The sequence below is a fragment of the Larimichthys crocea genome, unplaced genomic scaffold (assembly GCF_000972845.2).
Source record: "Larimichthys crocea isolate SSNF unplaced genomic scaffold, L_crocea_2.0 scaffold533, whole genome shotgun sequence".
NCBI classification, from domain to species: Eukaryota; Metazoa; Chordata; class Actinopteri; family Sciaenidae; genus Larimichthys; species Larimichthys crocea.
In genome coordinates this window covers 111,753-130,045 of record NW_020856972.1, presented here as the reverse complement: position 1 = coordinate 130,045, position 18,293 = coordinate 111,753, and the positions used below count along the sequence as shown (strand labels likewise).

The 18,293-nt window shown below is 40.4% G+C and overlaps 1 protein-coding gene across 2 annotated transcripts in view; it reads right to left on the bottom strand.

The window, feature by feature from the left end:
* Window positions 1-274: 274 nt before the first annotated feature.
* Window positions 275-18,293, bottom strand: part of ap1s1 (adaptor related protein complex 1 subunit sigma 1) — a 34,986-nt gene continuing 16,967 nt past the window's right edge. For both annotated transcript variants that reach the window (XM_027276729.1, XM_019267634.2), the window contains 3 exons: window positions 6,922-7,030; window positions 6,670-6,807; window positions 275-6,526 (listed from right to left, as the gene is read on the bottom strand). In XM_027276729.1, the coding sequence (XP_027132530.1) occupies window positions 6,479-6,526; window positions 6,670-6,807; window positions 6,922-7,030 (295 nt within the window). In that variant the 3' untranslated portion in view covers window positions 275-6,478. The remainder of the gene's footprint in view (window positions 6,527-6,669; window positions 6,808-6,921; window positions 7,031-18,293) is intronic.

Genomic DNA, 18,293 nt, shown 5'->3' with positions numbered 1-18,293 from the left:
CTTGAACCGAGGGTCTAAGGACAGAGGGTGTCACTCCCTGTACAGATTGTAAAGCCCTCCGAGGCAAATGTACTTTGTGACTTTGGGCTATACAAATAAAATCTGATTTGATTTGATTTAATTTGATTTCTTGGGAAAAGTGTCAAAAATGATGTGATGTGATCCATGCTGGATTTTTATGTGAGAGACCTTCTGATTACATACATGCTGTAGGATTAGTGTAAGCAAGAGTAATCTCATTCTCCTGTTGACAAAACATGAACACACCATTTCATTTAGCTTAAAATGCTTTATTTCTTAGAAAATTACATTCACACATTGACTCCCTTTAGCCTTTACCTGTGAACACTACACGTCTGTATTACACTCAGCATTGTAATGGGTTCTTCCTTGTCCCATGTTACACCCTTCCACTTAGTTTCTTAGGACAGTAATTTTTCCTACTGACAGACAAACAAACACACTGAAAACAGAACCTCTTTGGTGGAGGTGAGAAAAATATAAACTTTAAATCTTCATTCTGTTTATAGGTGGATTTAATCATGAACAAGACACCTACCAAATTGATTAAGTGATGAGCTGATTGACAGAGAAAAAACATTATTCAACACACTAGTGAAAGAATGTCCCTTTGATTAAGGGGAAAGGGGCAGCAGAGGTCAGGGTTAATGATGAAATCACTGCAAACAAAATGACTTTGGCTGCATGTCCACAAACAAATCTTCAGGTGGGTGCATGCTCAAATGTACAGGATGGAGAAAGCAGGATTAAGGCCTCAGTAAGCTTTAAAGTGCTTTTCAGAACATAGAACATCTGGATCCCATTGTCTGAAAGCAAAATCACGGCTCTATATCCAATTTTGTAACTTTTTAAAAACAGACCCACTTCAGGGAGCAATTGGTCAGGTGTGTGAAGGTGTGAAAGTATAGATATGTTGTTGTTACATATGTGTACAACACCTAAGACGCCTTCAAATAGAGGCTGTCTAAAAGTGTGAGCTATTATTGGATCATATCTACAAAGACAAGCAATAGAAACAAGGTCGGATTCAGGAAGGCAGTGGGATGCAGACATGAAGAGACAGTGACAGTTTGGACATTTAGAACTGCTAGAAACGTGTTTGCCGTCAGATGTGGTCGAAAAATACACTGAACAAAGTTGTGTTTGAAGCGTACTCGGCCTTTAGAGGAACAAAATCTGTTTAAACTGAGATCATCAAAATTCAGGGATTTTGTCAGAAGTCTGAAGAAAGACTAGACAAGACTTGAAATAAAGATTTCTAACACTTGAAGAATATACAACACAGAATGTAATCTCAGAATTTAAATGTGTCTCTAATGCTGTCCCAGATTACTGCACATGCATTAGCAACATTTTCAGCCTCTCTTCCCCACATGTACATCTTTGTCATTTACTCCACTACATGCTGATACAGTATATCATTGTTTCTCAAATTGTAGAAAACAGTCAGACCATACAGCGAGCCCTTACTCTTAGAACATGGTCTAACATTCAGACTTCAGCAGAGGAAAACAAAAGATTAGTCATTTCTGTGTACAGACAACAGAGCTGCAACTGAAGTGACCTTGCATTTAGTTTCAGGCTGAATGTCCTGCAGCCGATTGCTGCCACTGACCTCTACATTTTCTTAGTTTCTCTAGGAAGTACACTTACTGAAAAGGTCCTTTAGGATGTAGTACCTTCTTAAAAATGTAGTGTTGCATTAACAGTCTAATATTGACATAGAAGTTTTCGATCTGTACAAATAAACAAGCCTGATCACCAGGTCACATGAGGTCCAGTCCATTTATTTCTGACAGAAGTCAGTGAGACACATGGCTGATACATTGTCATGTGTCCAGAGCCAAATGTAGTCAAGTAGACAAAGGGTTAATAAGGTTTTCTCTACACCTTTAATTGGAAATATTAAAACAATGACAACTGTGTGTGGAGAACCCTTTCTTAAGATTTAGTAGATTTAGTACTGATTCATTCGATTTGATTAGAGCTTCTTAAGAGAGAAACCAGCTCACAGAGTCTGTCTTTCATTAAAACGCCTCGTCATGAAAGGGACAACCTAGGTGTCTGAATGCCTGGGCCTTTTTCATTCTGCTGTGCTGTCTCTTGGCCAGCAGCTGCATTTGATTGGTCATCTAACTCCAATCATTCTTACTCCCGTTCCTCTTCTTTCTCTCTGTGGCCACTTTGGTCCTGAATGATTTTCCCATTCAAAATTTTGCAGGTGGAGAGAGTGGAAAGAGTTTGAAGTCAGTTTGAACTGAGACCCATCAACCTAACTGCTCATGCAGTGTTAAGCATAATCTCTACATCTTGAAAAACTTTCACTCTAAGATTAACAGAAAAATCTTTCTATGACATTCTTATCCTGCTGAACTGAAACAGCTGTTTGAGCAACACAAGCCCAGGATAGACAAAAAAACAGTCAAGCTAAAACTACATTCCTCCTGTAGACACCAGCATCCACGCTCCCTCACCCACATCTTCTACCATCCATCATTTTCCAGCAACCACGTCCCTGCTGTTCATAGCTAACAAAGGTTGTGATTAAGGAATGTGATGACACAAAACAAGAAAATTAATTTCCTACTGGATATGAGAGGGTGGTTTGTCCAGACCTCTGGAGAGGATATGATACAAGTGATATCCCCTTATGATGAAAAACATGCATACAATTTGAGGCAATGCAGGGAAGATGTTCACCACCAGTTTAGAAGGTTTAACAAAACTAAAAGAAGCAACAGAAAACAAGGTACTTGGAAGTAATATTGTGAGATTGCTTAAAATAAATGATTTTCCAAACCATGCGAAATAAAACAGCATATCATCAATTTCTATTTCAGATAGAAGATTCTTATGAAAGCACTACCAGCGATACCCTATATTATCAAAGTACCATTAGTAACATCAAGTCAGAAAGATGTTGTAGATATAGTCTAGTTCAAACAACAGTCTACAGGCGGTTCATAGAAAAAAAAACTACTACATGGTCACTTAGTAAGAAATAATCAGGAAATCGTGACAACTAGAATTCCAGATAGATTGACTGAAAGAAACTTTGCTGAAACTAAGCAGTTTGGGTGTCGTTTAGTTCAGTTGGTAGAGCATCCGCCCCATGTACAAAGGCTCAGTCCTTGCCGCAGCAGCCCAGAATTCGAATCCGACTTGCGGCCCTTTGCTGCATGTCATTGCCCATCTTTATCTCCCCACATTCCTGTCAGCTGTCTCTGTACAATAAAAGCTTGAAAAGGCCAAAAAACTAAGCAGTTCCTATAAAGCATTTTTCTTTTAAAACCTCATCAGACATGAGTGAAGACTGCCTCAGATCATTTATTTACCTGAATGTTTCTCCAGGGTTTACCTGGTTCTCTATATATGATGATCAATGATGAGCTTTTCACCCTAAATGTGACAGCGTAGCCCTAAAAGTTCATAGCTAACATCATCAGATTTTTATGACATAAATCTGTCATGCATAACGCAAGAACACGCTAGTATACACACTAACGTTAGACTTAAACCTGGGTGTAACAGTTCTCATATTTATGTAGCGCTGTACAGGGCCTCAGTCTAGTGCATGTGCACGGAGAGTTGGGTTCTGATAGCTGGATCTGATTTGGATCTAGTTCTATTTTGTGTTTTTCAGTTTTTGCAGTTGTGCAGGACCAAAGTGGGGAATTCTTTCTGGAACCATGTAGCTTGCTCACATCAATTTCTGGAGTTGGAATTTCAGTCAGTTAACTTTTACAATTCAGATCAGATCAATAGTTTCTGTTTATCATTTTTTTTCCAGAATTCAGATGATAAAAAATAAAGTTTGATTTGGGTTATGGATATGAAAAGATTTAATTCTGGATCCAGAATGAGTAAAATTCCATCAAACCCGGACCAGCGGAAACCTTTATTACACCAGCCCACGCTAGTGTAAAGACACCAAGTTATTGACCCAGAACTGGATTCATAGACTCACCACAACCCTGGTAAACTGTTATGCCCATAAGGAATACATTCAGAACTGGTTGAAGATGTACTACTGTTTAGGAAATGCACTTTGTTTACATGAAATGACAGTTTACTCACACAATGCAAGCAGCACTCACAGGAGAAGCATTTATGTGATCCGCTCTTTGTCTTTAATGGCTTCCAATCCTCTAGCATTGGCTGCTCATCCTGCTTGAGGTGGAATTTCACACTGACACCGAGTTTATATCACCAACATGAGTAACAAGCACATAGTCAAAAATAAAAGATGGTATAAATATGTATGGGACCATGAGATATACTTGTCTAAAATTTGATTTATTCTAATTGCCTTGAAATTTCAATCCAGCTGTAACATGTTGAACCAGTTTGCCATAACAGTAGAACAATATCAAGTTCCCACACTGACACTGAACTTTGCTCACTCTCATTCCATATGTTTTCTGCTGTCTGGAAGAAATCTAAGTGGGATGTGACTGCTGTTGCACTTTGTTAAATTGCATAAGACAGACTCAATATTTCCATCTCATCTGGTACATCAGTTCACTGACAGTACATATGAATGGTTCATATGTAAACAATGTCTTTGGTTCATTATTCACAATCCACAATGCAGTTTATCACCCTACGTCCGTCGTGTCAGATTACAGATACAGGACAGAATTCCAAACAGTACAACTCTGAAAACCCAACTGAAACTCTTAAACATCAAAGTAGAACTCAAATGATTGTAATAACATACTGACAACACCTTAAGTTTAGTCGTTCAAGCACGTTGAGAAAGTAGTATGTTTTCTTATAACCTCTGGCTTTGTAGTTAATCCTGTTGGTTATCATAACATTTGACTTGATCTGAAAAAAAGTTTCCACATGAGTTTAATACATGAGACAACAACACAAACTGTCAGAGCCACAATAATATTTCAAACTAGACTGGAAGTGAGAATGAGGATGAAGGTGATGGGCATCATCAAAGCTTCACTTCATCTTTCATAACTACTTCCTGCTGCAGTTTTAACTGTAGTACTTAAAGTGGTTCTCGTGTGTGTGTGTGTGTGTGTGTGTGTGTGTGTGTGTGCGCGCTCATGCAGTTTTACACCATTATGTATTACCAGCCCATTTCAGTGGTACTCAGTTTTCATTTTTTCCCTCTACACTGGCAGACTGCCATGTACAAACCATGCTATTATAAGTCATGACCTTTTACCCAATGTGAACATAGCTTTTGTTGTCACAACTGGAAATGTGTAAGAGTGGTCTTCATGTGTGTATTATCATGTACATAACCAACAGGAATAATGGCAAACGCTACAGAAAAGGTTGCATCAACTCAGAATCTTATGTCTGGTGATATTCTATATTCAACAGATTGTCACTAAATCTTAAAGTCAAACCAATAATTAATGTGTCCTGATGCATCTTTTCCTCTGGGACATACAGCTCCATTGCCATACACAAACATTAACACAGAACAACAAGCTAAACTGTTGCAGTGAGTGAGTGAGTGAATGTTCCTTCATTACCAATCTCCAGTTTGAGTAAAGTTTTTAAAAAACTACAATGTACAGCTGTTTGTCTAATTATAAAGTAATTTAAAAAAATAATAAACTTAGCTTTTTTATTTATGAGCTGTCTTCAATAGGAATGAATGAACTTGATGAGAGTCATAGACAGACTAAGGAAGTCACAAAGTATAGAGACAGGAGCGTCAGTTTTTGTCTTCATGAGAATTGTTGAAAACACAAAGAAAATATAGAATAACATCAGACTTATCATTAGAGTGATGTCAAGTTATTGTTTTCTGATTACTCAAATCCTTAATCAAGTCTCAGGCCACATTCAGTATTCAGAAACTCTCACAGCGAGGTGTGACTGCTAAACTCTGCATCAAAGCAACAGTAAAACAGCCAGACCAGATCCAATGCTGCAGCCAAAACGCACATCTTCCCATTCATTTGAATGGTGGTATGAAAAAGCCAATCAATCAGAGAAATAAAGAGTTATTTCCTACCCGCCCACATTACCGCACAACACTGCCCCCGCGCAACACCTGATTTGGTCTGAATGAACGAATCAGTCAGTATCTGCTGTGGATTCTTGTCTTAATTCTCTGATAAGCAAAGTTTAAAAATCTAAACACACAACCCCCCCACAGCCACACAAGTTTAAATGTATCCCATCTCCTCTATACCACACTGAGATCACACACACACACACAAACACACGCACACACACACACACACACACACACACACACACACACACACACACACACACAGCTAAAGGGCCTGTCAATGCAAGGATCTTCCATTAACTGAGTGTCTTTCCCCAGTTAAATACTGTACATCAGTCCCCAGAGCCACAGATACACAGAACCAATGCTGTCAGTCCAAACATGTTCAATCCCAGCTGCTGTCCCGCCCCCTCTCATCCAGCCCTCTGCCTTAGTATCTATAGTCTCTCACAACGCTGCTGAGTACTACGCCAAGCCCATCTCCTCCAACACACTCCTGGGTGACTCATCCTCCTGTCAAGGGAAACACACAGGCGTTAGAACAGAGTCAAAAACTATTAAACAGCAAGTGTGCCACCAAAATTCCGTGTTCCATTATTGTGACAACCTGCTAACAAAAACCCAAACCCTAACCAGGTGGCTGAAGCTCAAGTTACCTCCTGCAGTAGGTCTGCTTGTTCAATGGCCTTGAGGACGCTTTTCTTAGATGTGTCCTGGATCTCTCCTCCCATCAGGAACTCATCTAGTATGAAGTAGGCCTTCTCAAAGTTAAAGATGATGTCTAGTTCACACACCTGCACACACAAACAAACTGAAGTCTTAACTCAGTAACCTTAGTTCAGCAGTATGAAGTCAAACAGAGAGCAAACAGATCAGGGAGAACAGAGTTTCAGAGATATTTGACCTACACTGCCAAAGTACTTATCCAGCAGCTCTACAAAGCGGTGTATGACTTCCAGTGTGATCAGCTCATTGTCCTGCTCTTCAATTGCACAACAGAAATACAGGCTGGCATACCTGCAGGAATACACACATACACACACAAACAGAAACAACACATCAATATAACAACTGACTTAATGAACTCTTTTCTGTGACACAGGTGAAAACCATGCTAAAATACACTACACTCATATATGATATAAATACATGACACCTAAGGTAAACTGCAGCTCCTTCATTTACCACTAGGAACAACAGCTAATGTTTAGACCAGGAGCTTTTACCTCTCCAACTAACACTTACTACTTACTAATACCCAAATTGCATCATTAAGCCCTGGGCCTGTCTTTATTGACACACAGGCAGTGTGTGACACAAGTTGTATTCCCACTTTCACATTTACAAGGCCAAGTTACTTGAAGCTGTTCACTCTCTCCACCATGGACCAGCTGATAATCTTCCCAAAGTCCACTATCACCTTCTCAAGTTGTTGTCCTGACCCCAGGGGCCTCATGTACGAATACTTGCGTGGATTTCCTACTAAAACTTGCCGTACGCCAGAACCCGGAAACTGTCGTACGCACAAAAATATTCAGATGTATCAAAGTGTGCGTTCGCATGGATCCAAGCACGTTTCTTTTGTACATGCCAATCAACGTGGAATTGAGCGCACGTGCAACTCCTCCCTGTCCACGCCCCTATTTACATATGCAAATCTATTTAAATAGGCCCTGGACCTGAGATTCACCTCTGTGTCCGATCAGATAACGCGATGAACAAAGGAAAGAAAATACATTTCACAGAGTCTGAGCTAAATATTCTAGTGAATGAAGTGGAGATTCTGTTTGGTTCCCTGTCAACAGGGATGAATATGACCAAAAAAAAGACGTGAGTGGGAGCGTGTGTGTGTAAGGCTGGAAATGCTGTGGGATCAGAGCAGCGCACACACAGGTGTGGACAGGTGTGGCGCTGTGGCTGACATTTTACGCCCGCTTTTACTGACAAGAATACTGAACACAGGGAGACAATCAGGGGCTTGTTAGAAAGCTCTGCAGCTCTAATTTCACCAGCAGAAAATAAAGAAAACCAAAAACATGATATTTGAATGCGCACATGCCCAAATATGCACTGGCACACTGGCACGGCTTCTGGGTAAGTAAAGAGTTTATTCGTTTAATTGTTTCGTATGTAATCCAGCGTTACATACGGGACAATTAAACGAATAGAAGCCACCCATCGCGCACCGTGCCAGTCTCCAGCCTGTTCTCAGCAATGCTGTTAGTCATAATGAATGAGTCGTGCGTTGAACCAGGCCACCTTGCCACGATGTTAGTTAGCTGCATTCGCGCATCACATATGATTTGAACATTGATGGAATGAAAATGTTTCCTACTAACATAAAAAAAATCATCCTGTGATGGCGCTTTTATAGCAATGTGTGTGCAGTCAATAGCTCCGATTACATTAGGGAAACCGGCTCTCGCTGCAAACTGTGCTTTAATGTCGGCCTGTTCAACAGCACTGTATGGGAATCTGATGTACCAGGAAGACATTCGGATGATTCCGTCCCACACAGCTGGCATGGCTCGGCTCAGGGTTAACTGGCACACTCCTGACCGATCGGCCAGCTCCCGCTGGAATGCCCCTGTTGCCGGGAACCCCAGCGCAGTCAGGCAGCCGGCCCGCCGGCCCCCGTTGCGCTCTCGGGCCGGCCGCAGCTCTGCAGTAACTCCAGTAACACTGGCCTTGGTAACCGAAATCGGCTTATGAGCCAATTATCATGGTTTGCAAGTAAATCCTTGCGTTCCTTAAATCGCTCACGGCGGTCCGTTGCAAGGTCCTCTAACAACGCTAACGCTGTCTTTGTTAATATCATTTTCTTAATCACATTGCGCATGCTTTTATATCCACTTATATAATTGCAAACACCTGCGTGTGTTAATTGTTCATAAGTGTGTCTCTGATGTGCACATCACTCTAATGACTACTTGTTTTCACATTATTAACAGTTTCCCAGCTTCACCTCTAAGTGTCGCCAAAGGAACAATAGCTGTAGAAACGTGCGTACGACAGCTATGAAATTGGCGTGGGGCACGCACATTTCTACAATTGTTTCACGTTTGATACATTTGAACGTGAGCGTGGAAAAGGACGTACGCCCCTTTTTTGTGCGTACGCATGCTTTGTACATGAGGCCCCAGGAGTCTTTTTCATTGTTTTGTCATCAGAACACCTGTTGATGACTTTGGAATCAAAAGTCGTATGTATACAGGAAGTACAGCAGGGCAACAACAGCAACACAACCCTGGGGTGCTCTGATGTTAACAATGAGGGTGGACGAGGTGTGTCCATCCACCAGCAACAGCCTGAACGGAACTATGATGTTAAGTGTTGAACAGTCAGTGAACAGCAATCTCTCCCTTTCTTGTCCAGGTGCGATAGGGTGGTGTGGGGCTATGGTGCCTTCTGATGATCAGTTGGGTCCAGTGTGCAGCACTTGAATAACTGGTTGAATGGATTTACTAGTTGTTGTGGATAAAGCTTCAGCCAAATAAATGCAATGGAATGCATAATGCTACAACACAAGGACAAATTTGGACTGGAAGATTAAAAGTTTGCGATTGCAGATGTTGTACTGACCAGACCTTCAGAACATCATCACCTTTATGCATCTTGTCAATCACAGGTTTCCTCGGTGATCATAAAGATGCTGCTAGATACATTATCACAGATGGAGGATGTGGGTGGAATTATAGATACAGTATATAAGCCATGATTATTAGTTCATTTGGCACGTGTGGGAAAATGAGTCATTGCTTCCTTTAGTTGTGTTGTGTTGGCTATTTCCTGTTCACACTGGCTTTTAACAAATTAAACAAAGGTGACTTCATCAAATGTCATGTGTCCAAGCAATAGTTCAAAACCCGACAATCAATTTCCTAAGTTAACAACAGAAGAAATGCAGCCATTCCACATATTTAAGAACCTGGAACAATGAACATTTTGCTATTTTTGCCTGAAAAATAACCCAGTTACTAAAATAATATACAATCTATCAAAATAGATGCAGATTGCAGCTCTACTGCAGGCAAGAAATGACGTTTACACTTAGTAGAAAGTCCACATTTGCCATATTTCATGTAGAAACTACCAGGCGTGTAAAGCAGAGTTTACAGGGGATTTATGATGTAATACAGAACCTCAATTACAAGTGCAGTGTTCCCTCATTCCATCTCTACTGCAGGAAATCCCTCTGCACTCATCTCATCACCCACCCACCTGCCCACACACAGGCAGAGGCTTTGTCCACCTCTGCATCCTGCTCACAGTAATGAGCCCTGACACGCACCAATCTGTGTGTGTGTGTGTGTGTGTGTGTGTGTGTGTGTGTGTGTGGAGATCAATGACAGTGGAATGCTGGGTCTCACTGTTTCCACCCACCTAAAATGTACTGCCGCTACAAACAGACATGAACTTTCATTGGTCTGTGGGAGGTGAACTACACTGAACATTAAACACTGAATCTGCTGCTGCACTAAAGTCAAATTCAAGACTTCTCTTGCTACTTGAAATCAATTTAACACCAATTTCAAATCAACAAACTTGCCAGACATTAAGACTGATCAGCCGAATCAGATGAAAACTACACTGTAAAAAGGCCAACTTTGATTTTTTGGGTTAGTTATAAAATATTAACATTTAACGCAAAAACTTAAGTCAGTCCAACAAACCAAGCGATTTGTTAGCGTCAATGCAGTTAAGTGAGTTGGTACCACTTATACCTTTGAGTTGCGATTCAGAACAAGGGGTGAAAGTTCAGATAACTTTTGTTTCTTTGTTGTAAAATGTGGGAAAGCCAACGTTTGGAGTTGAGGCTTGTCACGTTCAGTCTGCTGTCCTCCCGACTGGCTGTCTCCCTTCAGAGCTGGAGTTTACTTTAGTTTACTTTTCATTTAGTGGCACTTTTTATTCAGGGTTGTATTGTGTAATAAATGAATAGATAAGATACGCAATATCATCGACAACTAAATGTTAAACACAAATAGCTTAAATAGTGAACGCTGGCACCTAGCTGATGCTAGCGCCTAGCTTGTGCTAGCAAGGCTAAAATAGTGTCAGAATTTTTATTCAGGGTCATATTGTGTGATAAATCAATGGATAAGAATTAGGGATGCAAATTATCGATTAATTCATTAATCGTTAGTTGATTGACCTTATCGATCGATTAACGGTTAACTGATGAGTGGCTTTTTCCTGAGAACATACATTTCTCATGGTGTCTTTAACATAAAGCAAAATATTGCTCATATACTGAATAAAAAATGCATGTTATATTCCTCAACTAATGTTTTATTGTACCAGTTGGGATATGGTACAGATATGGCATTTAACCAAAATACATTCTGCACAGAAAATTTAAATACATAAAAAAAAGTAATTGTGCACTGGCTCACCTGTTGCATGTGAAACATTAAGCAACATAAAATATTTTTTAAAGCTATACAATATGGGCTTAGCCTACACAATATTAAGCCTACATATAATTATCTGGTAAAGTACTTACATGAAAAACTTGAAACATTAGCAGCACCACTTATAATCTCCCTTGTTCTGAGAAAGGTCACAGTAAGATTACTAGCCCTGGAAACTTACAGTAACACGTAGTACTGAACACAGCTTCAATCATCCCTGAGGAAGGTGACAGTAAAATTAGAGGGCCTCTATTAAACATCTAGAAAATTTGACAAGTGGGCTGTTGCCGGGGGCCTGAATTCAAAAAGCACACCTCAAATAGTCATTTTTAACATGTTTATTTAGACACAGGAGCAGATAGCGATGACGCGCTAGCAATTAGCATGTATTTAATTCTTAGTGGCTAATACTAATTGCTAGCGCGTCAGCACGGCTGCATGCAGGTTTTAAAGGGGATATCTTAGCGAACTCGTAGAGCTACTGAAGTTAAACGTAGTAGTGGAGAGTTTACACTGAGCGTCGTTGTCATCATTACTTAGTTTGAAATGCTCCCATACTCCACTTCGTTTTAACCGCCTCATGTTTGTATGCCGTTACGTTCAAGTACGTTCGGTGTGGCCTAGATTAAGCAATGGCACCCTCAACTGGCGACACCATGACATTTCACTGAAAAAAACTCCTGTGGAAAATGGCCCTAGATTCAGTTAACCTAATTAATTTAATTGATTAAATTCTTTTCAACGATTAACCAATAGTCGATTAACCGTTTACATCCCTAATAAGAATAGCATTATGCTTAACAACAGTAAACATTAAATACAAACGGTTCAATTAACAAATGCTAGCAGCTAGCTGATGCGAGTGCCTAGCTTGTGCTAGTATCCTCCTTCAAACGGGCATGTTATTTTTCGATTGCTCAGTCTGAATGATCAAGTCAGCAGGTTGGTTTGACAGTATGAGCAGACAGACAGCAGGGCTGACAGGCAACCTGTCCGAGGGCCTGTGTATTATGTTACTGAAACATGGACGCTTCAACATTGTAGCCTTGATATTATATTAGGTAATGTTACTTCTGTTGGTGTGAAATTGTCATGTAGTTAGCAGAATTTGTCACAGAGGTATTGAGGGGTTTCCCTTAGTGCCTTTAAGCTTTTTCACAGCACCACAGCTAATGAATGGGGAACTGCTAAAAAGATGAAAAGATGGGTCAATATACACTGAATGGTGTTGAATGGTGTCTGTAATAAATGGTTAAATTGGGGTCCATGCAGCGAAGCTGCGGGAACCCATTGTGTTTCTACGTTTTCTTATTATTATTATTATTATTATTTCTTCCGCCATGGGAGTCTATGGAAGCCCATAGAACCGTATGTTAAAAAGTTGTCAAATTTGGCACATTGACTAAGGACAGTCATATGTGTAATGTCACCAAGTTACATGTTGCCAGTAAACACAGTATAGCCCCACCAACGGGTCAAAGTTCAAGGTACATTTGTGCATGTAACTCATGAACCGTAAGCGCGATTTTCAAAAACAAGGTATCGTTGGAATCCTTGGATCATAGGGAGTTCAATGCACCCTATGACGTCATAATGCGCCATGATAGATTTTGCGCCATATTGGAAAATGTCAAAAGTGAAACTAAATTTTCAGCGGTCGCAAATTTTGCCGGATTCTCACGAAAATCGGCACAGAGTATATTCAGGCCAATACGCACAAAAGTTATTAGTCGGATTTCTCAATTTCGACGTTGTTTGTGTGCTACAGCCAATCGAAATCAGCGGCGAAGGCGCCAATTTCGATGTCAGCTCATATCTCAGGAACGCTTTGGCGAAACAAAACCAAATTGCATGGCATGCTTCGAGGCTGTGTCCCAAGTGCAGGAAACAAATATGGTGTCATAACGTCTCTAGGGGGCGCTATAATTAGCAAAACATTGTTTTTGCTCATATATCCTGAAGTGTTTGTATTTGAAATGAAATTGTCATATCCACAGATACAGTGGGTGGCCCCATTGATAGTTGATGCCAACTTTTCATGTTAGCCAATCGCTGTTGGGGCTAACGCCGCCAAACAGGACGTTTGCTCATATCTCGGCAACTCTTTGAATTCCGAAGACCAAATTTGGTCACGTGCATCGAGACCTGCCCCAAAGTGTGCCAATAAATTTGGTGTCATTTGTCCACTAGGAGGCGCTGTAATTGACAAAATTGCATTTTTGCTTGTTTGTCTTGATGGTTTGGATATGGGTTAAATTTTCTGTCTACTAATACTCTGGAAGGTCACAATTCAGGTCGTATCCAAAATGTTCACATCTGCGTAAGATTGTGGCTGCCATATTGGATTATGTCAAAAGTGAAAATAAATTTTCAGCGTCACAAATTTTGACGGATTCTCACGAAAATCGGCACAGGGTTATTCAGACGACTGCACAAAGTTATTCGACGGATTTTTCAATTTCAACTTTGTTTGCATGCTACAGCCAATCGAAATCAATGCGAAGGCGGCGATTTCGATGTGAGCTCATATCTCCGGAACACTTTGGCAAAACAAACCAAATTGCATGGCATGCTTCAAGGCTGTGTCCTAAGTGCAGGAACCAATATGGTGTCATTTTGTCTCTAGGGGGCGCTATATTGCAAAACAGCCCATGACCGTATGGTAAAAGTTGTGAAATTTGGCACATTGATTGAGGACAGTCGTATGTGTAATGTCACAAGTTACATGTTGCCAGTAAACACAGTATAGCGCCACCAACGGGTCAGAATTTTAGGTACATTTGTGCATGTAACTTTTGAAACCGTTAGCCCGATTTTCAAAACAAGGTATCGTTGGATTCTTGATCATAGCGAGTTCAATGAAACCTACTGCGCTCATAATGCGCCATATAGATTTTGCGCAATCTTGGATTTTGTTGAAAGTGAAACTAACTTCAGCAGTCGCAAATTTGACGGATTCTCAACAAATGCGCAACGAGTATATTCAGACCAATCCGCACCAAAGTTATTAGTCGGATTTCTCAATTTCGACGTTGTTTGCGTGCTACAGCCAATCGGAATCAGCGGCGAAGGCGTCGATTTCGATGTGAGCCCATATCTCAGGAACGCTTTGGCGAAACAAAACCAAATTTGATGCCATGCTTTCAGGCGTTGTCCCCCAGTGCAGGAAGAAAATTGTGTCATTCGGTCAATAGGGGGCGCTGTAATCCGCCAAAATGCATTTTTACTTTTTTCTCTTGCGGTTATCAAGGTTATGTTATGCACATTTCGACGTGCGCACATTTCGACGTGTGCGCATATGCGAGGGCCCGACCATCGCTGCTTGCAGCTTTAATTATTATTATTTCTTCCGCCATGGGAGTCTATGGCAGCCCATAGAACCGTATGTTAAAAAGTTGTCAAATTTGGCACATTGATTAAGGACAGTGGTATGTGTAACGTCACCAAGTCACATGTTGGCAGTAAACACAGTATAGCGCCACCAACGGGTCAAAGTTCAAGGTACATTTGTGCATGTAACTCATGAACCGTAAGCCCGATTTTCAAAAACAAGGTATCGTTGGAATCCTTGGATCATAGGGAGTTCAATGCACCCTATGACGTCATAATGCGCCATGATAGATTTTGCGCCATATTGGAAAATGTCAAAAGTGAAACAAAATTTTCAGCAGTCGCAAATTTTGACGGATTCTCACGAAAATCAGCACAGAGTATATTCAGACCAATACGCACAAAAGTTATTAGACGGATTTTTCAATTTCGACGTTGTTTGCGTGCTACAGCTAATCGAAATCAGCGGCGAAGGCGCCGATTTCGATGTGAGCTCATATCTCAGGAACGCTTTGGCAAAACAAAACCAAATTGCATGGCATGGTTCGAGGCTGTGTCCCCAGTCCAGGACACAAATATGGTGTCATTATGTCTGTAGGGGGCGCTATAATTAGCAAAACATTGTTTTTGCTCATATCTCCTGAAGTGTTTGTATTTGAAATGAAATTGTGATATCCACAGGTACTGTGGGTTGCCCCATTGATAGTTGATGCCAACTTTTCATGCTAGCCAATCGCTGTTGGCGGCAACGCCGCCAAACAGGACGTTTGCTCATATCTCGGCAACGCTTTGACTTCCGAAGACCAAATTTGGTCACGTACATCGAGACCCGCCCCAAAGTGTGCCAATAAAATTTGGTGTAATTTGTCCACTAGGAGGCGCTGTAATTAACAAAATTGCATTTTTGCTTTTTTGTCTTATTGCGTTTGGATATGACGTTAAATTTTCATGTCTACCAATACTGTGGAAGGTTACAATTCAGGTCGTATCCAACATGTTCACGTCTGCGTAAGATTGTGGCTGCCATATTGGATTATGTCAAAAGTGAAACTAAATTTTCAGCGGTCACAAATTTTGACGGATTCTCACGAAAATCGGCACAGAGTATATTCAGACGAATCCGCACAAAAGCTATTAGACGGATTTTTCAATTTCAACTTTGTTTGCATGCTACAGCCAATCGAAATCAATGGCGAAGGCAGCGATTTCGATGTGAGCTCATATCTCAGGAACACTTTGGCAAAACAAAACCAAATTGCATGGCATGCTTCAAGGGTGTGTCCTAAGTGCAAGCAACAAATATGGTGTCATTTTGTCTCTAGGGGGCGCTATAATTAGCAAAACAGCCCATAGGACCGTATGGTAAAAAGTTGTGAAATTTGGCACATTGATTAAGGACAGTCGTATGTGTAATGTCACCAAGTTACATGTTGCCAGTAAACACAGTATAGCGCCACCAATGGGTCTAAGTTTTAGGTACATTTGTGCATGTAACTTTTGAACCGTTAGCCCGATTTTCAAAAACAAGGTATCATTGGATTCCTTGGATCATAGCGAGTTCAATGCACCCTGTGACGTCATAATGCGCCATGATAGATTTTGCGCCATCTTGGATTTTGTTGAAAGTGAAACTAACTGTTCAGCGGGCGCAAATTTGACAGATTCTCATGAAAATCGGGACAGAGTATATTCAGACCAATACGCACAAAAGTTATTAGACGGATTTTTCAATTTCGACTTTGTTTGTGTGCTACAGCCAATCGAATTCAGCGGCGAAGGCGCCGATTTCGATGTGAGCCCATATCTCAGGAACGCTTTGGCGAAACAAAACCAAATTGGATGGCATGCTTCGAGGCTGTGTCCCCAGTCCAGGACACAAATATGGTGTCATTACGTCTCTAGGGGGCGCTATAATTAGCAAAACATTGTTTTTGCTCATATCTCCTGAAGTGTTTGTATTTGAAATGAAATTGTGTGCCAAAACAAATTGGTGTCATTTGTCCACTAGGGGGCGCTGTAATCAACAAAATTGCATTTTTGCTTGTTCGTCTTGACGTGTTTGGATTTGACGTTAAATTTTGTCTGCTAATACTGTGGAAGGTCACAATTCAGGTCCTGTCAAAATTTTTCATGTCAGCGTAAGATTGTGGCTGCCATTTTGCATTTTGGCGAAAGTGAATCTAAAGATTCAGCTGTTTCAAATTTTGGCCAATTTTCACAAAAATCGGCAGATACGATCTTTAGACCAAGCCGCACAGAACTTAGGAGATGGATTTCTCAATTTCCACTTTGTCTGCTCGCTACAGCCAATCAAAATCTGCGGCGAAGGTCGTGATTTTGATGTGAGCTTATATCTCGTGAACGCTTTGGCGTAACAAAACCAAATTTGATGCCATGCTTTCAGGCGTTGTCCCAAGTGCATGAAAGAAATCTTGTGTCATTCGGTCACTAGGGGGCGCTGTAATCCCAAAAATGCATTTTTACTTTTTTCTCTTGAGGTCTTTGGATGAGAAACTAAATTTTCATGTATGCTAATAATTACTATTATTACATTACATGATTGCATGATCTGCATGGGCCCCTCATTGCTGCTTGCAGCTATATTTGAATTTGGATTTGATATATTAAAATGAATGGGACAGAATATGTTTTTTGAATTTTGTGTTTCTGATATAGTCTTTTCAAAATAAGAATCTTGAGTTGCTTCTGTATATAAAATGCACATTTTTATATTAGGATGTTGTTGGCATTGTACTGACCTCCCTGACATGCCACCAGCTTTTGCTTACCTCTTACTGTACTGTACTAAATTAACTTTACTGGAATTAAGTGGGTACTATGTACAGATTAAAATTACTCTCTAACACTAAGCACTCCGGCAGATGAAAATTCAAAGCAGTTACTAGAACTTGAGTAGAGTCAGTAGAAGTCAGGATTCAAAGTTCAGGTAATGTGAAACTATAAGTTACTACAACTGAAGCTAGGGTTAGGTGAGTTGAGATAACTTATAAATTAAAGTTGAACAAATTTAAAAGCAAAACTTAAACAGTTAAGTTGAATTTTCTAACTTAAAATGCTCCTGAAGTTTGTTGCCTTACAATTTTAAGTTCTTCTTCTTTTTTTTTTTGCAGTGTAGTTTTCCACCCCACCAGCAGTAAAAAGACCAGTCAGGGAGGTTAAGAAGCAAATCTCATTTTGGTAGTTGAATCACTTTGAAGCACGTTTTTTTAAACTGTGTCATTGTACACCGAGCATCATTCATGTTCTCAAATCTGGCAAAAATCGGTACGTCAGCACATATTTTCACTCAACACTCAAGACTTGCGCTACTTGGGTGACAAGGACATGTTTCATGATCTATAAATAAAAAAATGAATAAATGTACATGACAATTCGTGAGTAATTTATAGTGTTTACAAATGCATTTTTATGGAACTCCCCTGTTCAAATTATATTAAGTCTTAGTTATGCAGAATTAACAGCATGGCTTTTTTGATTGACAGCACCCAGGCTTCATTCAGCCCACCTCAGGTCTG